Source organism: Melanaphis sacchari, unplaced genomic scaffold (genome assembly GCF_002803265.2).
Source record: "Melanaphis sacchari strain LSU unplaced genomic scaffold, SCAv2.0 Contig0_pilon_pilon, whole genome shotgun sequence".
Classification (NCBI taxonomy): domain Eukaryota; kingdom Metazoa; phylum Arthropoda; class Insecta; order Hemiptera; family Aphididae; genus Melanaphis; species Melanaphis sacchari.
Genome location: NW_020270366.1, coordinates 18,904,190 through 18,929,237, shown reverse-complemented (window position 1 = coordinate 18,929,237; position 25,048 = coordinate 18,904,190). Strand labels below are relative to the sequence as shown.

At 24.0% G+C, this 25,048-nt stretch overlaps 1 protein-coding gene across 2 annotated transcripts in view; it reads left to right on the top strand.

Moving 5' to 3' along the window:
• The window catches only part of LOC112591463 (protein eva-1 homolog C), a 226,458-nt gene that overhangs the window by 194,671 nt on the left and 6,739 nt on the right, over window positions 1-25,048 (top strand). Inside the window, exons 4-7 of one of the 2 annotated variants that reach the window (XM_025335303.1) lie at window positions 17,613-17,762; window positions 18,260-18,403; window positions 21,955-22,164; window positions 24,003-24,140. In XM_025335303.1, the coding sequence (XP_025191088.1) occupies window positions 17,613-17,762; window positions 18,260-18,403; window positions 21,955-22,164; window positions 24,003-24,140 (642 nt within the window). The remainder of the gene's footprint in view (window positions 1-17,612; window positions 17,763-18,259; window positions 18,404-21,954; window positions 22,165-24,002; window positions 24,141-25,048) is intronic. The other variant, XM_025335311.1, reaches the window with a different exon arrangement.

Sequence of the window (25,048 nt, the reverse complement as noted above, 5' to 3'; positions counted from 1 at the left end):
TAGGTAATATAAATTATATTATTAATCAACAGAGAAGCGAGGTAACATCATTAAATTTTAGATAAAATCTTTATATTTATAACATAGACAATATGCTACAATTTAATATTTATACGAACTGATTGGTCCAACTAAACTGTCATTACAATAATGATTCGATCATACTTAAATATGTAAACAGAATATGCATAAAATGCTATTTATTTATATATTTATAGATCATATTAAAAATGTAATCTATATTAATTTAAATATTATTATTTTACCGTACAATTTTAACGATTCCGATGTATTTACAAAATATACACATAAAATATGCAATATGAGTAATTAAAATTTAAACAAATAAACTAAAATCATAAATTAAATTTATCAAGATAAGCAATTGAGTTTTTTTTTTTTGTTTTCTTAAACTTATACAAAGTTATTAGTAATACTCAGTAATCAAAACAATCACCAAATATTCGTCTTCGGAGATTGCTATTATACGTCATCGCTGTTATAATAACATCAAAAATTTAAAGAGGATTACAAAACAGTTACACAAACTAATGTGATACATTTCGAGTATTCTTAATCATTTCTTTATTTTTGAAAAATGATAAAGTTAAGGAAAAATAAATTATACAACAATATTTTGCACAAATTTAAACCGTTCGTATTTTGGTTTTCTTAAAACTAATTAAGTAATCTACTATTTTGACAAACTCGTAACGCAATAATTAATGTAAAAATTTTTTCAAGTAGCTTATTATTTAAACTATATACAACCAAAGCTTGTGACCAAAGTTTAAAATGATTTATCTACTTGTATGTCTTCAAAAGTAAACAATTCATTTTAGCTATATAACTGATAACTGATAAATTATACCAAGCAATTAAATGTATATACAAATTATTATTATAATTAATTAATTATAAAACAACTAGACTCAAATGATAAATAAATACATATTATACTACCCATTTTAACAAAATCAAAATGATAAAATTTTACTGAATTTAAAAATGATAATGATAATAATATGTGCGTATAAAACTATAGAAAACAATAATATAATATGCAACATAGTCTTATAAAAATATAACATTATAATATATTATATAAACATTTTCTTACAAAACTTTTTGTTGAATTACTAATCAAGTTTAATTTCTGACACGTAATTGTAATTATTTGATTAAGTTAAGTATCAATTTTTAATTTATTAATGAAAACATGATACGATATCAAGAAATATGTTTTAAAGGAATAATTGTTTTGACATTTTTAATAAGATTGATATAAATCCCCGTTGTTAGAAATTATTATTTGCAAAATAGCTAATCAAATTATAAAAAAAAAAAAAAAATAATTGCATATTAACGAAATTATGAACAAATTGACCTGTGGCAAATGTCAACCTTTTAGAGTTTAATTTCTCCAAACAAAATTTATACGACATTAAAATATTTAACATTACTGTAAGTAAATTTAAACTCATGTTTAACGAATAAAACCCCTCTAGTCATTTTTATTTGTAACTAACGTTTTCGAACGAAGAGAAATTCTCACCAAATCGATTTTTGATGTTATCAAATCCATTCTCGTACTATACAATATAGCAACGTTTAACAACACTTGCACTCGGTAGGCACTGAATAACAATGATATAATTTTATGATGGAGTGCGATGAAGGGTGGTAATGTTAGGCGAAGGTCGCAAGGTTCGCTTATACCTTACCTTACCTTACCTTACCTTGCCTACAACCACACAAATTCAAATTTAACTCTGTGCCACTACTTGCACTCGTATAATGTGTGACATTTATGCGAAAATAAAGCAATGTATGTTTCGTTTTATCGTTTGCTCAACCCGAAAAGTTTTGTAATCGGATCATTGTTAAAACTGTGTATCTATGCCTTGTATAATAAACATTTTCCACAGGACGGAACAATCCCCCTCCTCTCAACCTACGATTCACCCACGCCACAATTCTCAGATTTATGACTACGCTTGTTTTAATACTGTTAGCTTAAATTTATTATGTTCATACTACAACAGAGAGCATAAATTTAATAATAATTATATCAGTTTTAATATTGAAAATAAAAAAAAAAAATTTAACAAACACTATAATAACATAGGAAGTATGCGTTTCTTATATGCGTTAACAATTCAATAAATTTCATTTATGACATTATAAACAAACAAGAAATAAAAAATGTTTATAATTTACATACCTTTGTATAGAGTTATAATTAATAGTTAGGTATATAATACGTAAAATGTAGATATTACTATGATGTTACTATGTACCTACCTGCTATCACTTTACTTTTGTTTTCGTCAAAAGTCCCATATTTATTGATTCTATCAAAATAAATAAGTATAAATGAATTTTCAAGGTATATAAAATATTAAAAAATAATAAAATGTTAAACTCCGCATTGCGTTCAACTGAATGAACAGCATGATAATTGACAAAAAATGTCAAATTGACATCAAATATAATACAAAATTATACATATATTATGTTATTGAGCATCAAAAAAAAAAATACTCAAAACCTCTTAAATATTATATTATACTTGATCTTACTTTATTTATATTTTAAACAACAAGTTAATATTTTATTTTTTATTTTAAACAGTCCTCAGAAATTGTGGTCAACCACGTGTACTAAAATTTTCATTGAGAAATAAATATCTTTGAAATTCATTTATGTTAGTATTATATTTACTATATAAATTCTTAAGTTTTATTGATAAATTGTTAATACACATTCGTATTATTTATTAAATAAAATAAAAATAACTTTTCATATTTTTTCACACGTGAGAGATTCAACGTCACTAATAAAACAAATATCAATAAAAAAATTCACACAGTGAATTTGTGATAAAAATAACTGAAAAAGCTACAATGCGTGACATTTAATGATCATAAATAAAATATAATAGTAATGTTTGACATAAATGTTATGAAACCATTTACTTTAATAAAAACTTAGCTATAACATACTAAAATAATTCATTGCAATTATACTATTATTTTTTATTTGAGTAAGTTTTAAATATATTTAAACTTTCACAAATGAAAGTTTAACTTAATGGAATGCTAGTAACTTTATAATTTATATGTACTTTTATATATATTTTTTTGTTTTATTATTAAAATTCTACTTGAGTATAACAATATAATTTTGAACACTTAATTCGTTAATGTTAAAAATAATTGTATACAATATTTTAATTTAAATAAAATTAAAATTTAAGTATAGATAATTTTCATTAAAAAATAAAAATTAAATTATGGAATATTAAGATTATTATATTTAATCTTACAACAATACTAGTATTATATTTGAATTTCTTGAAATTAAGTTCTAAAAAAAATAACATGATATCTTTTTATCATTTCTACAACATTTTTGATTTTATATTGTCTCGTTATACAAACGACGCTATGTGAACACTAAATACTTATCATCTTTTTGTTTCAATTTTAAATTATATACAAGCATGCAAATTTAATTTTACATTGGTTAATAAAATGTTGTTGCGCTTGTGGGTTTTGGTCACAACAGTGTGTTTCACCTTAAATAATCAGTAATGACAAATCAGTTAAGTGGTCTATAAAATTAATTTAACAAAGTGTGTTACAAATAATTAATGAAGCTTTTCAGAGTATTATTTTTGACGATAATAAGTACAGAGCCTCGAGCAAAATTAAATTTAAAATTGTTTTGTATAAATTGAACAGAAAAAAAGATAAAAAGCTGAAATGAAATGATTATGGTCGCTCGTCTATATAGCTTCATTCATATAACTATAGAGATTTTAGAAAAATAATAAAGGCGTATTTCTATTTTTTATCATTTTGACTAGACCATAAACGCTATTCAAATCGAATAGCTTATAACTCGACATACAATCTATGTGTAAATTTATACATTCTTATTTTTTTTTTTCATAATTTTATGTCCACTTTTAGAGTTATTTTTTTTTTTAACTTTATAGAAAATTCCAAAAATAACCTTAGAAACTATATTAAGTTTTAAATATTTTAACAAATACAAGTGCAAAAATTCTTCAGCAAATGCCCAAGAAAATAAACTATTATAATTCTGTCGTTTATTTTATTCAGAGTCTAAAACATACAATTACCATTGCTATATAAGTAATTTATAATTACTAATTATGTACAAAACAAAATTGTGTTAAACATCTATACTGTACACGCACCTTTTAGCCTTTTAGGGATTCATAAATAGGTATTAAATCTATATCTCGCTATGAGAAATTACGGACAAAAAAAACACAAAAAATAAAGAACAGTCTCAGTTATTACAAAGAAACAAAAAAACATGAAATGTAAATAAACTAATTCTATTATTCGTGAATCTTTAAATAATATTCCGAAATCCATACATAAAACACAAAACTGAATTATGTATCTAGTTTATATTCTACTAATTAGATTAAAAATAAACAAACAAACAAACGATAAGTATAAAAAAAAATTGAAAATTTTTATTTTACAACGCTTGTTCTAAATAGAGTTATATAAATATATAATAAAAAAATATATTTTAGATTTTTAACAGAGAAATGAATGTATTGATTTTATCACGAAGTTTTTTTTTTGTGTATATGTGCGATTACACGACGAATTATCAATAAAATGCTTCAATTTCCAAAAATAGAGATTGTTTTGGATATAAAATTTGATCTAGTTTGTAGTTTAAAGATAATAAACTTAGAAATTCTCAGTAAATACTGACTTTATAATCAGGAAAAACAAATAAAAAATTAGAAAAATAACGGACATTTTCAGGCAAATCCAATTTTTGACAAAATTGATTTTGTTTTGTCAATGTAACTCAAAAACGAATATATTTAGTTACTTAAAATATTCACTAAATGCTTATATTATCGTTTTTATTCATGATAGAATTTTCAAAATATTTCAACTATTTTTGAGCTGTTTAAAGGCATGAACAATTTTCAATATTTTGCTAGGTTTTTTTTTTTTTAATTTCAAATAATAATTATTTGCTTGATAGAAATAGTTAAAAATGTAATACAAAACTTCTCTCAAAAGTTGTAAATTTCTCAGTTAAAAAATATCGATAATGAGCATTTTAAATAAAAATTTTGATAAAATCCGTTTAAATCCCAAAATATTGCAAACTATTTTGCATATAAAAATTTATAAAACCTTTTTTATTTATACCAAAATTTAGAAAATTGTACACAAGACTCTTCAAAAGTCTTTTTCATTGAAACCATAAAATCTAAAAAATATATAAAGATAATTTTTTTCTATAGACATTTTAAATTATGATTTTGAGAAAATTACTTATTTAAACGATAAATAAATAATTTTATTATAATTTAAAAACATTATTTATAGAAACTTAAAATTTTATATCATTATGAATTTTACTATACGCAATAATATTTTTGATTTATTTAAAAATATTATCTACTTATAAGTATTATGAATCCATTTTTACTGTCTAACAGTATTTACAGAAGATATTTTATAAGTTATATAAATTGATATACTATTATGGTATAAATATATATTATTATAATAATTATTAATTAAATACTAATGATATATTAAATGCAAGATTTTTGGAAAAAATATATCGTCCTATTATAATACTAAAAGTTACAGTAAATGACTAACAGATATATCAAAAACTACTCATAACTCATATTACTGGTGATATGAATTGATAAACCGTTTCCGCTAATAACCGTTTTTCGTATGCAATTGTATATCATTGAATTCAAATTTAACACACCTATTATAGTGACTCACTCAACACTCAATGTACGGCAGAGGCAATATTCACTTACTTATCTTCATTTTGTTGCTTTATAAATGCGATCCGTTGGTCAGATATATTGTTTTATTTTCATTTTACTTAATAAAAAATATGGAAAATGGAGATGTCTATATTAATTAAAATTGATAAAATTTGTATGGACAAGTTTTACCTTAATTTTAGAGGTAGTATGGAAAATCATTATTTGAAATATCACGAACAGGCGACAATAAAAGAAAACATAAATTTTCAATCAATAATATTCGTATTTTAATAGTGCATATACCAAATTAAAATTCAATGAGCAAAGTACATCATAAAATAAAGCAAACCTAGCAAGTCTCTTGGGGAATGGTACAATGTTTTAATAAACTTAAAGAACATTAAAAAAAAATCAATAATTGACAATAAGAAAATAATTTCAAACACAAACAAGTAATAGGTTAAGAATACTCTATGGATATTTTATGCTTCCTATATGTAATTTATGATTCTATTAAAATTATATCAATAGTTATTAATGTCACATTATCTAATTATATGAAATATGTTTATAATTATTAATTGCATAACTAAAATGACAAATATGTACATCCAACAACAACACCTGATAATATCATTATTATTATTGACTCATGGGTACAATTTAAAAGGTATACAAAATCATATTATTAATTTAATTTAATGATAATAAAACAATAATATTTTATCAACAAGAGTGTTAACCTCGTGGAATTTTACATCAAGATATAACCAAATATTGTGTTTATAAAATCAATAATTGTTTTACTGACAAAACGGATGAAACATTATGTTCAATAATGAACCAAGCAATATTATTATTATTATTATTATTATTATTATTTATTTGATAACTAGACAACCCTATGGGCACTGGTATGGATAACATTGAATTGAGTCCCGCAAATACTTTTGAGTTATCGGAGTTTAGTTCGACCAATATTGTAAGGTTATTTGAGTTGAGTCCCTTTCTTTTATTTTAATAATAAGTATAAAGAGCCAATTAATTAAAAAATATTAAAAATAATAATTAATATAGGTACAATTACCTAGAGAATAATTTTTTATCAACAGTTATAGAAAAATACTAAAAAAAATTGAAAAATTGTCATACCTATAAATATTTCAAAAAGAGTTAAAATTTGTTAAAAATTGTATCATAAATTAGGTATTGAAAATAATAATTTTTTTTAATAATTTCAAGTACATACTTATCTTATTATTTTTGGGAATATAACAAAATATTAAAAATTGTTTGAAGAGAAATAATTATTTTACAGATCAATATCTAAACATACAATTCAAACACATAAAATTAGCATGGACTCAATTCAATATCACCGACTGATATTACATAGTTTACCAAATATTTATACCTACATTATGATATTATTTATGTATAATTACCAATTATATTAAGTTTTACCATAATCTTACGATTTGAGCCTAATTTAATGAGTTATGATTGAAAACTACACATTAAAATATTATTCGCTTATTCAATACCTAATGAAGTTATTCATAATATCATTTGCAATGATTAAATAAGTTTCAATTAAAACCACATCAATATCAATCATCTCAGCTTTGAACAAAGTAAACTTGATGTATGATATACGTAATAAATAATATAGGTACTCATCATGATTAAGATGAGTACATATTACCATGATTTTATTTTATAAAACAAGCGTATGATACTTTGCTATTAGAAGTTATTAAACTCCATTATTCATATTCAATAATAAAATAAATAATTGAATAAGTACCTATCCACCCTTATAATAGTATTACTTAAGTTAATTAATTTATATATTTTGATATCAAATAATTTATTTTCCAATAGAATCGTTTTATTTTTTGATAAAACCGATTTGATGGAATAATATTTTGACACAGTTGAATGAAAAATTACCATTTATTTTCAAAAATTAACTCAAGTCAAATTAAATTAAATTAAAATTTTTATTTATTTTTTTAACATCAACACATAACAATTACCTAATTTTATTACCTACTAGTAAATTAAAATTCATTTATTAATTTCAAACTCGCTATTATTATTTTTTTATTTTGAATACATATTTGCCTATTACATAAAATTAATAAACAAATATGTAAAATTACTAGTGTGATCCATTTCATTTTTTTTTTTTTTTTTTTTGTGAAGAGAAGATTATGCAACACTAACATCCTTCCCATGCCACCGAAGAAAACTTATCGAGCATTATTCATTCAAATCAAATGGCGTACCACTGGGGTCCATGATTTACATAAACTTACATTCTAAACACATACGATCTCTTGTATGATAGGGGAATAGTTGATAGCTGCAAACACACTTCGGGTTTTGGTTGAATAATTTACATTATTATAACCAAATGCATTGAGAGCGTTATAACGTTCACCTATAATATTGGCCAGAGATGGTGGAACGGGCGGTCGGATGATAAAATATGCGCTGGTAGAATTGCAAAATTGTCAACTAAGTTATCGCCAAGTTTTCCTACCTCTTTCTCTTTAGTAACACACAAATTAATTTAACCAAAACTAAATATCACCATTTTCCGTCTTCTATAAGCTCCTTGTCACTATAAATGAGATGCTTGGACGATTTCAATGTTTATAAACAAAACGCAACTAAATATACAACAATAAAAAGCGTACTGTGATTTTATGCAATTATTTTCAATACCTTTTATTACAAGGCAAGAGCATAACGATTCATAATATTCGTTTCATAAAATTATATCTAAATACAAGAAAAATAATGTACTTCGGCTATTTTTTAAAACAATATCTTGTGTACAATTGTTATAGATTTGTTCAGGAAAGTTATTCAAAAATGTTTAATTTATATTTTTTTTAAATAATAATTAAATTAGAAATATCCTATGAAATTGTAATATAGGTATACATTTTATAATTTAAATACTTGACTCTATACACAATATACAAGATTTAAACCTATTATTGAAAATATAATCTTATTAACCTATAATATCCTTTTGCGTATCACTAGTTAAATAAGTACGACAAGTGTATTTGCATGACATTATCCATAAATTATAACCTATGATGCCAATACTTAGCTAGTCTAAACATTTTGTTCAGGTCGTCCAATGGTATCTATAAATTCTCATAAGTGTATCGCCATGACATTGGACCCGTGATAAAGTGGCTGACCCACTACTCACCTCAAATTTTCCTATTTTATCATAAGTTATAGAGAAGTATATTGAATTATTGACTAAATCCCTTGAGATTTATTTCGTTTAGCCACAAATGTCTTACCGAGAATAATTTTCAGTCTAAAATGTCAAAAATGTCTGTGCATTTTGTTTAGGGTAGGAAATAATATACCTCATATTTATTTTGGTCATAACTTGAAAATCTAAATAACCATCATTTTACGCATTTATTTCATTAATAGTTGACGCATATATACATAGCAGAGAAGTATATAAAATATTCTTAAATAAAAAAAATAAAAAATATCAAAAACTATTTGTTATTTTCTTTTTCTTTATTACTATATTTTTTACGCTAAATTTAACAACACAATAAATAAAATGAATCCGTCGAAAACGTTGCATTTAAAAATACCATTTTATTTATAAAATATAATAATATACATTAAAAGTTATAAGTTCACATAAATAATATTTTTAAATTATAAAAAATAATGAATATCGCCATTCATCGTATAAATATGTGATTTCGTTTAAAATTGAACCCCAATGCTTATAAAAAATAATTATGTAAATATATATTTTTAAATGTTTTAGTTTAAATATATGCTGCTTATTAGAAATATTATAATAAATTTCATTCCATATCTATAAAAAAATTTGATGAATTTTTAACCATAAAATGATTTATTAATTTTCGCGATTTTGACGAAATTTGTTAAAATTCTAATTTCAAATACTTATAATATTTTTTTAAGGATTTACACTCTATTTTTATTTTTATTTCCATGAATAACAATTTACTCAATGTACTAACTAGATTAAACTTTCTATCAGACACCATCTTTTAAGTTTAAAATTGAAGCCATTTTTACTGTCTCAAAAGTTGATGTCAGACACAAAAAATACACACAAATCATTGTAAATTCAATATATAAAAATGTAGTTTTTTAATTTATTGTTTATGCTGTCATATATTTTTATAGTATTTATTTTTTCATTTTTTTATGATTTTTTTTAAATTTAAAAAAATCAACTACTTCTGACTAAAGATTTTTTACTAATTTTAGATAAAAATGTCATACTTGTTTTTCTACATTTTTGAAATACAGACGAGAATAAAAGATAATTGTTTCTTAACACGTGATTATCAATTATCCATGCAACTGTAAAATATAAGTTTAAAGATGAGTATAATATTATATTATTTAATCAGTCATGGAAATAGAGAAATATAAACAAGAAGGCTAAATTTTTGTGGGGGTCTGTTCATTGAAATTACACGAGATTAAATTCCAATTCTCCTTTCCCCTTTCTCCGTAGTCTATCTCCGACACTGCTCTTAATCCTTCTATGAGTATTCAGGAATTTAATTACTATAAATTTATAAGCACGCTGCTTAAATAATTGTATTCCTCAACACATATTATAACATTCTCGAAAACAACTCAATTACTACATTAAATACTACCGGCTGTATAAAACTTTTTTTACACGTGTATCTTGTAAAAACAATAAATAATATAAAACATAACTGTTTTGTTTAATTTTAAAAAATGACAGACAGGTATTTTTTACATAATTCCAAACATATTATTTCCACACCTAAAGTTGTGATGAAAAATAGTAGTTATTTTTACTAATTAGTACACAACTTATTATACGTCATGTAACCATTTATTAATATAAAAATAATTTATTTTGAATTTCAAAAACGCCTTTGTCCTGGCGGCTTTGTGACGTCGAAAAATTGTTATAAAATAAAAGTTATACACACTCATTTGTCAAACAACCCATTCAACTTATCCGTTTCATCCATCTCCAACATTATTTCAAACTTTTTAATCGATTTTTTTTTATCCCTCTTGGTTAGACGCTTCTGGCAAATAAACAACGTACATTTTATTTGCTAGGATTGTCATTTACCAACTACATAATCGAAATGATTTTCTGACTGAGTATATGTGAATTTTTATAATTTAAATTGAGGTCATGCGCCATCGTAACCGTAATTTTATTATAGCAAGTAGTTTAGATATAAAATATGTTATCGACTACATCAGATGGTATTTTTTTTAATTATGTACCACTATAGATTACAAACCATCATAACATAAACAAATATACCAATATTAGTAAACTTGAAACGAATTTACATAAAATATTTAATTTTTTTTTTTTTATTATTGTAAATTATTAAAGATTTTGTTGAAAAAATTTTGATTTGAAAAATAACCGAAAAAGTAAAACACATATCTATCGTGGTATTGAATTTCAATAAATATCCAAAGTAAATATAAATTATAACTATCAATATATGTGTTATTATGTATACAGATTGTAAATAACTTTTATAAATAATAAAATAAAAAACTATCAATATGTCATCGTTAATTTATAGTATACATACTACAATATTGTCAAATAAACTGGATCACGATTAACTTAAGTATTTTGAATCAATTAAAAATACAATTTTAATTTTGTAAGGAATAATATAACATAATCAAATAAAAATAACGTTAAAGCCTTTAATGCATAAAATTAAATATGCATTGAGGCAATCATATTTGCCATGAGTTAAAATTTTCAAGTAACCAATCATATATAATATTATACGTTTAGCTTAAGCTCTAAATTTGTATCAAAGAAAATAAATTGTTTATAATATATTATATATATATACACAGGAAATCCATTACAGCTTTAAATTAATTAAATATAGTAATTGCAAATTCAGTTGGTTATTGGATAATAATCTCGATTGATTGTGTGTTTAGTAGATGAAATCTGTTCAATTCCAGGTTAATTTTAAAATAGGCGTGCAAGTTATCTAGTCATAAATCTAATGTAGAGTATTCCGAATCCAGTCAAATAAATTAACTGCCTTAAATTTAATGATAAAAGATCAAAAAATAAATATTTTAGTAGAATATAAAAATATTATATTTGTTTATGAATAATAAACACCTATTTACTATCTAACTACATCTATATAATACAGATGGCTTTTTTAAAATATTGTATTAAATTTCAAATGGTAAATTTTCGAACTTGAATTAGACAAGGGACATAAAAAATTGAATAAACTGACCGTTTGAAACAAAACATTTTATAGACAATAAATTTAAAAGATAGAAGTGATAAAATGATTACACACAAATCGTTCAGACATTGCAAAGAGATAAAATAAAGACATCGCCATATCTGTTGAATCAAAATAAAACTCTTGGAATTTTTGCTACGGATTCAATATGCTAAATTCATATTTTAGAAATAAATATCATATAAACATTAAAAATTTACGAAATTAATTTTGTTGATTGTTACATATACTTAATAGATCGAGTGTAGATCTATAGAAAATATTATAATGGCTACGAAAATGATAGAAGTATTAACGAGCTATTTCATAAAATTTGGGACCTCGTAAGTATTATATTATTAGGTGATAATGGTCGACTATTTGTCCCTTGGTTTTGGGCTTAATGAATTTAAAATATTTTGTGATATGAATTATATTAATCGATATAATTTTCCACCGTATAGATTCTAAATATAACTGTATTTCAACGAGTATAGGGAGTATTTATAATCACAATTTTATAAAAACGAATGTAAATATACGTTTTGTGAATAAACATAATATTTAAATGAGGTTATTCAATTGAAAATGACGACCTTTTATACATTTCCATCGAAATACGCCACCAGTACTGCTAGCGTCAGTATTTTTATGCTTTGGAAACAACATTTAACATTTACTGGCGTAGTTGAAAAACAAATGAACATCTAACACATAAATGTGTATTGAACCGTTATAGACTTTCATTTGACACGATTTAATAATTATTGCATGGCGTATATTCGCATATAATCTGTGAGACATATAATGAGACACACAAATTATTTATGCAAACGTGCGTCGTCGCAATGCGGACAATATCGTGGGGATAGCCGTGACAGTTTTATTCATTAGAAATTAGAATAAAAGTTAATCGTAAGCCATTATATTATTTATAAAGGAACAACGGGATAATTCCATTGTCAGAAAGGTATTCGTGATTGAAACTTTAAGGAAAAAGTAGGTAATTCGCAACAAATTGGCTAACAAAACGTCTAACATTGTTTTGATACTCGCATGCAATAAAAATAACGACAAACCAGTAAAGAACGCCTCCTTTTAACTCCTCTACCCTTCCCTCTCCACAATACATATACACTACATTAAAACGCACCGGAACATCTGAAACACATATCACGTATACCTATTCGCAAAACACCCAAATGTGTCTTTAAGAGGTGACGATTTAGAGCTTTTTCTATATATAATGTACACTTGCATCGTTGATTTAACGCGTTTGGTAACTTGAACGTCCATACAATTAATATGTCCTGCATGCTTTGCGATTTTTATGTAATTATTTTCGGTTCATATAAATTTAATAAATAAAAAAATTCTCAAGTTCTCATACAGAGTCCATCACTTAGTTAGATTTTAAATTTTTCACAAACTTGTACTTTAAAAGTCAAATGTTTAAAATTTCTAAATAAAAAAAAATCGCAATAAGCACCGAAAATTCATATAGTCGGATACTGATTTAATACTATAATATTTTTATTTATTTATTCATTTTTTTTTTTTTTTTTTTTTGACAAATTAAACATACAAATGTTGAAAAAATTATAATAAACTCTAGTCTAGTTCTTTGTTTCTGAAAATCTTATCCTCTCATAATATCACCCCAATGATCTGTTACTGATGAAAATATTTTTAGCTCAACCGTAATATAGGGTTATATATTCTAGCCAAAAAATGTTTGCATTTCTTAATTTTTAAATATTTTAACCGTATTAGAAAAACTAAATTATTATATTTTTTGGTTATGTTTGATTTGCCCATTAAAACTTGAAATAAAAAATAAATAAAAATATTTGTGTTCCTCAAAAATTTAAAATAACGATTATATGTATAAACTTAATAAGTGTACCAATAATAGGCAAACGGGTACATACATGAATAAAAACGTGGTGAGTTATATTTGGGAACTTATTACTAAGGACAACATAGAGATCGAAAATTATAATATTTAAAATGCCAACAGAAGATAAGATATGGTCGATATTCCGACAACTCATCTAGCTAACAACAAGTAACAACTAAAAAAAAAAAGGATTAAATACATAAAAATGTTATGGTCAATGTTGGTTGTGTCGGAAATGTCACAATTATTATCGTCGCGCGTCGTTTCATTCAAATGCCACATGAATTAAGCCCCTAAAATCGTGGTTTACTATTTATTTACTTATAAATATATACATTTTATGTGAATTTAAAGCGCGAAAACGTCCGGATAAACTACACCACATAAAATAAACCTAGCTCCGCTCAGTTTCTTTTTTTCGAATGTAATAATTTATAATAATAATACGACACTGGATTGTTCTGGGTGAACGTAGCGAGACGAATGTCTAATACTGCAGTCTCTGTACCATGTCGTTTCTTTTTGTTTTGTATATAATATACCTAATACTGATTGTTTTTTTTTTTGCGTGTTGCGTTGAACTTAACTATTAATCATTATAATCAACTGTTTGTTTTTAACTTGACCTTTTTATTCCTGAATTCGTTTTTCCTTCAAAATAAGTTAATAAAAGTTAAAAGTATACTCTTAGGTATTAAGAGATATACGAAACATTTCAATAAAATGTCCATAAAATTATTACTATTTTAAGTTGAAATATAATCAAGCCGCTCGGTTTGAGGTTGAAAATGATTCAACACAATGTCATACTTCTTATTTAATTGAAAATTGCAACAGAACAAAATGTGATTTTTTTTTTTAAATTTATTATTTGATAAAAAGAAGCTCAAGTTTTATACAACGCCATTGGATGTACTTAATCAGGATTATATTTTTATAGGAGAGTTTTAAAATCAATTATTTAATAATTAAATTCATATTTCATAATTATTATTTTTACTGCTTATATATAATTCATATTTATTTATTGTAACTATTAATATTTAAATTTAGTCTATGTAACTAATTAACCATTAACTTTTCATTAAACTTATGATGTATGTATTTTTAATTTAATAATTATCTAAATGATAAAATCTATTTTATAAGGAAAATATAAATAAAGTTATCAATTTTCCTATTCGGAATTTATTGAAATATTTCGGTGACCCGAAATATAATCCAATAATCTAATACTGTAAAATAATTTTCACTATAAAACTAACCTTTGTTAAGTACAGAAAACATTTATCTGACGTTATTTTTAAACCATGATTAAATCACATCACATTGATATCAAGCACAATTCAAACATGAAAAATTAAACCTATGTTGCATGATAAGTAACAATTTTTAAAATGTTGTCTACTTCTAATACGGTATGAAAGTAACAAATTAATACCAAACGAAGGAATATGAGAGGATATCAATGTTAATAATATTATACAAGACTCTTAGTTATACCAAGTACGATTTAACGTATATTTAAATAAAATGTTAATATAATATTTTTTTACTTTACCGATAACCTGGTAGCAATACACGGAGCAACAATAAAATAATATTACTTTGGCACACAAATATTTAGCAGACTAAATTATTATATTGTTATAATCATTATAAATTGTTTTATACTTATATGGTAGAACTTTGTAATAATTCAAAATGAATATAAGATGACACGTGTTTCTATCCGTCTAGAACATGTTATATATAAATGTATATTATAATAATGAAATATAAATACTATAATGGTGTTTTACACCATTTTACTTACTTAATATAATGTACCATTTTTAAAGCTAAAACATTTATTTTTCATTTTCTGTTATACAATAATTTCACTATTCTTTTTTAAGTGAAAAAAAATTATCTATTTTGTTTTTGAAATCCAATAAATGTTTTCGAGATTAAAAAGAATATAAAAGTATCATATATTAATTTTTTTAATACATTTCTAGTAGTTATGAATACTAAATTTTTTTTAAACTAAATAATAATATTAAAATATTAACACACTTATATTTATGTCTAATTAAATAAGATTAAGTAAAAAAAAATCATATCTACAATTAAAACGACTGTACATGTAATTATTTATAAACACTTAAATATGAAAAAAAAATAAAGAATTAAAACAATCCGTGTAAAAAATATTATTTAAACCTATAATTTTAAAAATTTGATATCAAAAAAAAATGTTGTGATGGTCGTATCTGAATATGTTTACGGTGAACAATTCTATATAATTATGTTAACTATTTTTTTTTATTCAAGTAGGTATATAATTACTCTGACATAATTTAGTTAAATCAACTTCCATATTACAATTTATCAATAGTGCAATTTAGTTTTTAAAGTTTTGTTTTATAATTAGCAATTATGAATGTTTATATAAATTATTTATTCTACAAATCAAATAACTTTTTATTTTTATTCTCCCAAAATAATATTTTACGAAGTTATATAAGATTATTATTATTTTGATTAACCTTTAATTATATTCACAGAATAATGTACAAAATGTTTTATTTTTCTCGTCAACTTTAACTAACCATTAATTAATACATGTGCAATAGTATAATCAACGTATCATTAATAATTGGTAAACAAAAGTGTATCATGTAATTGATACACCAATCATTGTAAAATCAATGTTTTCATTGCTCCGCTCAGGATGAAAAAATTTAAATTTAGTACGAATCAAAATCAATTTTAAATGTATTTAAGCTATATTTGTTAGTTTTAGAACATTTTCGATATAAAAGAAACAGTTGTTTTTAAAAAACTGATGAACTGTTTAAAAAATGTAAACATTTTTATAGTAGTTTTTAAATTGTAAGAACTTAGAATAAAAATAAAAGAATAATATTTTTACATTTCTTGTTTCTTAAAAGATCATTTCTCATATAAATTGCTATACAATATTTTTACAAAACACAATTTTCAATTTAACTACTGAAATTAATTTAATTATATAAAATAAGGGTTCTCGACCTTTTAAAATTTACGCTCTCTTTCAAACTATTATATGAGTTCACGCCCCCCCCCCCCCCCCATCACTATTATAAGATTGATGTATGCATAATATATAAGTCATAACATACTTTAATGTTATTTATTGTGTTTTTTTCAACATATTTACACTCCCTAAACACCCTGAATTTTTGTCACGCCTCCTTGGAGGAGGTACGCTCCCAGGTTGAGAACCCTAAATCTAAAATATTATTCAAAGAAAAAATTAGTCAAAACATTGAAAACAGTTTCAAGTGTGAATAGTATAACTACAATGATACGTATTACATACACTGAGCACTAAATATTATAATTAATAACATTGAAAAAACCTGTTTTGAACGACTACAAAAACAAGCGTACGTCGCCACATTTAGAATTTTTTTTTCTCAACGTTTAAGTTTTCACAAAGAAGCGAAAAATCAATAAAATCGTTTCGTCTCCTACTACTTTACACCTACGACGATGGCGATAACATTTTATTATACAAGTTTTAATGTGATCCGTTCTAATGTCAATTGTATTAATTTGTTAACAGTTGAGTTCAGGAGCAAAGTGGCGTGTGAAAATGAGGTGGTCAACTTACAGTGCAATTCGAATTCGCGGTTAGCCATGTTCTCGGCGAGCTACGGCCGGACTGAGTACGAGAGTATTCAGTGTCCGCAACCACAAGGCGTTCCCGAAGAGAGTAAATATCATAATATTATTTGTCTATTTTCAGGCTGTCACAACTAAAAGTGTATTCTTTTCAATAGTGCTATTTAAAAAATCTAATAGCTTTTAAATTGACTATAGAGTTTAAAGTAAATAATTTTGGGAATACTCATAATATAGTTAAATTTTTACTGTACACATTTTAATTGTTGCTTACATTGTTATAAAATACATTTTTTTTTCAATAAAGAACTCAATTTAATACATCATTATATTTTACTACAATACAATATAACAGTAATCAATAATTTAACTATATTTTTTTGATAGAAAAGTAAAACAATGATGTAGCGTCAGTTATTTTTCTATTTTTTTTTATTATTTTTTTTATTTTTAAGTTGTTAAAGTCTTTAACTAAATAGTCTGTAATGATATTATTATACCTATATTATTACGATCACGAGAAACGATTTTACGGCAATTTAAAAATTTTATTATTAAACCTTGTTAAACCGTTAAATTGTTTTCCAGCATGTTTGGTGAGTTACGCGACGGAAACCGTGATGACTGTGTGCCATGGCAAAAGAAATTGCAGACTGGCAGCGGATGCGGCGACATTTGGCAACCCTTGCAAACCAGCTTCCAGGATGTACTTAAAAGTCGTCTACAACTGCGGTAAGTATCTAAATGTTACTAAAAGCTATTTCGTTACAAAATTTGTATTCAGTAAATCAACAAAAAAGTAATGAACACTTTAGGGGTTATTAAAAAAAAAAAAATACGTTTCTTATCATCACGTATTAACGTTCTAACATCGTATATTACCGATTGTATAACACATAGTAGCCTTTATATTTATGGATGTACAAGATTCCAGGATGATTTCAGTAGAGGGGGGAGTATAAGGGTTGCTACCCCAAGTCCGTAGTATTTCTTAAAAACAGTATATTGTTAAAAACAAAATAACAACGAAAAAAATCATTATACTTTGACTATTACTACAAGTGTGTGGTTAGGGTTATGTACCTTTATTATCTATACTATGAAATATAAATAAACTATAATAATATAAAATATGGTATGGTATAATATTATCATAAATATTATGACTTAGCTCCGCCCCAATTAAGTGTCTGCGCCGCCCCTGATGAAACCATTCTTAGAATAATTCTATTCAGATAATAATATACGCATGATCCCGCCCTAATATTACAGAGACACTAATATTATGGACACAGACATTAATATATGTGTAGATTATAAAGTACCTACTATTCCGTATAGATAGGTAAGCGAGCATGCAATTTAGTGATCAATTCTTGTTTTTAAATATCGTTGAAAACTTTAAAGATCAATTAGAAAATTCTAGAAATAGGAAAAATGGTTCCCGTATCAAAATAAATTGTACGAATTTGTCACCGATAAAAAATTAATTATTGTCATACAACGGTTCGAATTATTTCGTATACGTAAAAAAAAGGTTAAAAATATCTAATAACTAATTTTCCGCTAAAAACATGGACAGAATTTTGATCTACTTTAAAACGGTAATGTACGATATTGTAACGATACATATTGTTGTAAATCGTTTTACGAAAGTTTTAATTCAAAATTTTATTCCATCCATGATAATAATTTTTTATTAATTAAAAAATAGATCTAATGTAAAATATATCTTAAACAAAGAAGCACACTTAAAGTCAAGAAGAACAGCTGAAAATGAAAAGTTAATTGGTGAACAAAATAAATGAAAATAATGAATGACTGCCAAATTCCTTGTAAGAAATTCATAAAAATTAGTGTATACCAGCTTAATTGTTTTTTATAGTAATTTATTTCAATTAATTTCGATTCACCTATTTCATATTGGGTTAAACTACTATTATTAGTATTGGACAAATACGTGTAGTATAACTTATTATTTATATAGATTGATTAGAAACACTCATGTATTAACCTGTTAAACTTTTGTCGACTTGATAATTATTTTTTCAACCATATTATTATAAAAATTAAATAGCATGGTAAACAATAAAATTCATGTGTTACCCATAGGGCATAGGCTACCAAGAAACTAATACAGTAATTTTATTGAAAACCTAATCGAATATGTCCCTTGTAGTACACAATTACATACTTGTGTAATATTTTTTTTTTTTTTTAAATATAAACAATAATAACCAGTGAAAGCAATTTTCAAAGTATTTTCAAAAATCGAAAAAAAATAGGGCATCAATACAATGGCCAAAATAGTATACTATCTTACGCGTTTAACTTAAAAAAAGAGTAGGAGTACTGAGCTCATATGCCGAAAAATCTGAAGAATTTGTATGAAAATTAGTCCTTCTAGCTGCGACCTCCTCACAAATCATTTTAATACGAAATATTTCTACGTTTATATATTATGTATATATGTATATATATATATATATCGTATGTGTTGTAAATAGATACCTACCCGTAATGTATTCCTGGAAAAAATATTGATGAAAAGCAAATATACACGTCCAAAACGTTTACATTTCTCGCTTTCAAAAAACGACATGTTGTAGAGAACTATATTTTCTCAAACTCAAATTATTATTAAATAAAGCAAAAATATAGTTCGCTACCTCATGTCTGTATGTAATAATATGATGTATACACTATACCATCAATAACGCATTACATTTTTGAATTATTAATATTACATTTAGTAAATATTTGTAGACTTGTACATAGAATTCCCGGTTTAAGATTAATATATTCCGAAAACTTTAATATTGTTTTATATTTCCGTCGGAGCAAAATTCTTATAGGTTTCCTAAAATAACATCATAATAATTTTAATGACTTAATTTCTATTTTTATTTTTTTATCTCCATTTTAAATAACTCACAATATTCCTATAGTAATAATATGTCGACTGTTTTATTCAACAACTATTTAACAAAATATATTAATCAAAATTAAAAAAAATATATATCATAAGTACCTAATACAAGTGACATTTTCATAAAATAACTCAAACAGATCATTAATTTAAAAAATAAATCTAAATTTCAACTAAATATGGATTATATATACTGCTTACATTAAAAACAATAATATCAATATTCTAAACTTACATATCAGATTATACGTAATTATTCTTTTTGTAATAATTATTTTCTTTATAGTTATTTATAGAATCAAACAATATATTTTTATATCAATTGATCTATTACAACATTTTCAACCCATTTATTTTGTTTCTTTTATGATTTTATTTATTCAATATAACATAATGCAATCCTACCTACATTTAAAAGTTACAAGTTTAATTATTTATAGCCAATTTGAAAATTTCTATTTGATAAATTTATCAAAACAAGTTTATGACGAAATTGCAAATATTCTACATTTCTTAGTATTATTATAAGTTAAATAGGTTAGTTTAATAGTTATGTACAAAATGTATGATAAACTTATATAAACGTATTTTTCCATTTATTTAATAGTTTTTTGGTTTACTCCTTGTCTATATTTATTTTAATCTACTTATCATATTTTAGCAATTCTTACTAAGTTATAGAAAATATATAAGTACGTTTTTATGTTTTTAACCCATCATTTTATGTGTACTCTATCTACTTTCGAAATATTACATTTCATAATAATTACTTAATATGACTATATGTAGTATTAGAAAGCACTTATTGATAAATATATATATTACTACTACTAATGCTTATAAAAAGCGATTTTTTAAAGCACATTTGAAGTTATTACAAGGATAAAAAAATTCAACATTTTTTTTTTCAAGAAATAGATTTCATATTAATGAAACTACCTGTATAATTTAAAAATAAATAAATAAAATCTTTATTAAATTTCTTAATAAAAATTATTACTTAAAATATATTGATAATTTCAAAAAATCTTAAATAATTTTTCTGACAATTTATTTTTATTAAACATGTAATATATATAAGGATGCGTTCTAAATGGAAAATGACTAATTAAAAATTTATATACACTATAATATTATAAAAATAATATGTATCTAGTTGAAAACATAGATCGAATTTAAAATGGCGTTTTTAATACCCCTTTGAGTGTACTAGTCCATTTATTTGAAACGGCATTTCCCATGATGAACGATACAATTTGAACCATAAACACAAAAAAAAAATGATAAGACCCCGTGTTAACAATATAATATATTGTAGACTAATTTACATTTTTTCGATATTGGTTTTTTATAGTTCCCAGGAGAGTGTTAAAAGAACAATTTGAAGAGCCTGCTCATTCCGACGAACCAACTGTAATGGAACTGGACTACTTTGACAACCCTGGTGTGGCCCCCGTACAACCATTCGAATCCTTATCCCATCCTGCCAACGACCCCAGGACTAGGTATAACGAGTCGGCTGCTGATCCCGTTGGGCATGGAAATTCATCTAGTTCGTCACTAGGTAAACATAAAGAATATTGATTTATTGTTATTTCTAACACGAACATATCATTAATGGAAAAATGTTGATATGGTTCTCGAATAACAAAAAATACTTACAGCATACTGTATTTTATATTTAGGGTATCTATCATAGGTTTTTTGATTTATAATTGTGAGAAAACAATGACTCACCACTTTAAATTAATGATTCCTCGTGAGATATATAATATTCTATAAAATACAAATTACGTAAATACAGTGAACTTGTTTAAGACTGTTCAATATTTAATTTTTCTAAAACGAATATTAAGTAAACAATTAAATAATTCCAACTATAATTAAATTAATAATCAATTAATTTTAAACGGTTATGTGTTATTTTAATTAATTTTTATGTTTTTTATTTTATGAAAATATTTTTATATTAAATTAATATCAATAAGAATTTTTAATTGCTGTAATATTGTCGTACAATTTAAAAATAATTAATGGTTATTTTTTCTATTTCTTTTAATGTTAGACAATTAAATAAAAATATGAGAAATACTGGAGAATACCTAAAACTAAAAAATGGAAATTGTTAGTAAATTAGGAATTTAATCAATTTAACGAAAAGCGCCGTTGGCTATCAATTAAATTTGTTTTATTATAATAGATAGTATATTTTTTGTCACGTACCTACTATTTCTTTTTCGGTAATAATGTTTATATAAATAAAAGAATATTTGAATTTTAGTTGAATAATATAATTTAAATTATTTTAATGTAAATCAGAAAAACATATTTAAATATAATTAACTTAACTGAATGTTCACTGCGAATTAAAAAGATAAATCTAAAATTTTAATTATATAAGTGAAAAACTGGTATTTTAAATTGACCCTTTTTAAAACCATCAACTTGTTTATAAACATGATGTGTTCACTATAATTTTAAAAATAAAATATGATCAATATAATTTTTTTATTTTAAAATATATTCAACAATGCTCCAAAAATATTATAAAATATTACCTAATATTTACACTAAAACTTTTCAATAAAATATTCGCAAATTTAAGTTGTAAAGACTGCAATGAAATTCATAAAAATGAATATTATTTAACAGCAATATAATGAATTCTACATTTGTACATTCTACAATAATGAATAACCTTGTTTTCTTTTTATTAAAAAGTATTTTTTCAAAAATTCAAAATTAAATTATAGCGAGATGAAAACTACCTACTTATTGAAATAGAATTAAGTTTATATTTTCTTAACTGTATTATTAAAAATGAGAAAAACAAAATAAATTAAAAATATTTCTACCGCAGTTATTTGTTACACACTTACACTAAACAATCTGTTATACTGTAAACTTCTTTAACGTAATTAATTTCAATTAAAAACTATTACAAGACTCCCCGTGGTTGCTTATACAAATTTACAAAAGTATTATTCGATTATTTGAGAACACATTATCTTCGTTTTATCATACACTTTGAGGTAAAAATATAAATATTATAATGGTTTGATGAATATTGCTAATTCTGCTTGTTACTAACTCTTTGACGCTCTATAAATATAATATTACATGCTAATCTCTATTACTACAGCAGGCGATGCAATAACAATCTAATAATAATGTTTAATTGTAACGCTACGTATACACAATACACACACAACTATATACCTATTACGTACACTATATAGTCACTTACGCTGCAGCTTATAAGTTATCAGTATTTAGCACACGCGCTGATGCACAGTCATCGCTACCACTGTATAAATGGAACACAAAAACCTTCGCTTTTGGGTGAAAAAAATCACAGAAAATAATTATTGACAAATCTCATTTCCGTATTGTGAACATTAGGTACGATATCTCGGCATACGTATCAACAGTCCACGTCGAATCCGGTACAAAATGTTACCAAAATCAAGACGGCTGATCCAAATACCGTCTTAGCTAACATCGTTACTTTTGGTTACATTTCTTACAAGATTGTGTACAGTAAGTGAAATATTAATGACTGATTTGAACGGCATTGCGGAATTAAGCATAATCCGTCAACAAAAAATAAAAAAATAAATTTAATTAATTTAAAATAAACAATGTAGGTAACTCAATGAAAAATAATTTAGCAACTAATGGTACTTAATCAAATTAATTTTCCATATTGTTATGTCGTACAATATTGTTTCATTAATTATGTATAAGATTGATTTAAATCATTAAAAGTTTCCAATATAAGAACACATTTCTGTAAATCATTTCAAACTTTTGTTAAAAAACTTTTTAATAAGTTATCAATTTAGTTATTTCTTTTAACAAATATTTTGATGATATTCACAACAATTACATTGCTTCCCGGAAATAAGTAAGAAAAAAATCTTAAAAATAATAACAACAAAATAAAGATAATAAAGTACCAAATTACTTATACGAACTCTTTATAAATATAATATTTATGTTTCCGTGTAAAATATTTACAGATAAGCATAGAAACACAATTTTTCTAAAAAAAATATCATATAGGTATAGTATAAAATATTATTATTTATACGAATAAACGTTGATATTTCTATTAAAAAGTATATACTTTATCATTAAAACTGAACAGTTAATAATATAATCTATATATATTATTTATATTATATTATATTGAAAACTTGAATTATTTGATTATAAAATGAACACAAAAATATACGTACCAATATAATACAGCTTAGCAATAACAACCAAACCGGGATATCGTTCTGCTATATATTTATTACTTTGATTATACCTAGTCATTTAGTAGGTCACTGAAATGAATATTTTAAATTTGAATTCAATGACAAGTCATTCCATAGGTGTGAAAAATGATTTTGAGCGAAGCCAGTGTGTTACTATATAATAACAGTGTTTTCATGTAAACC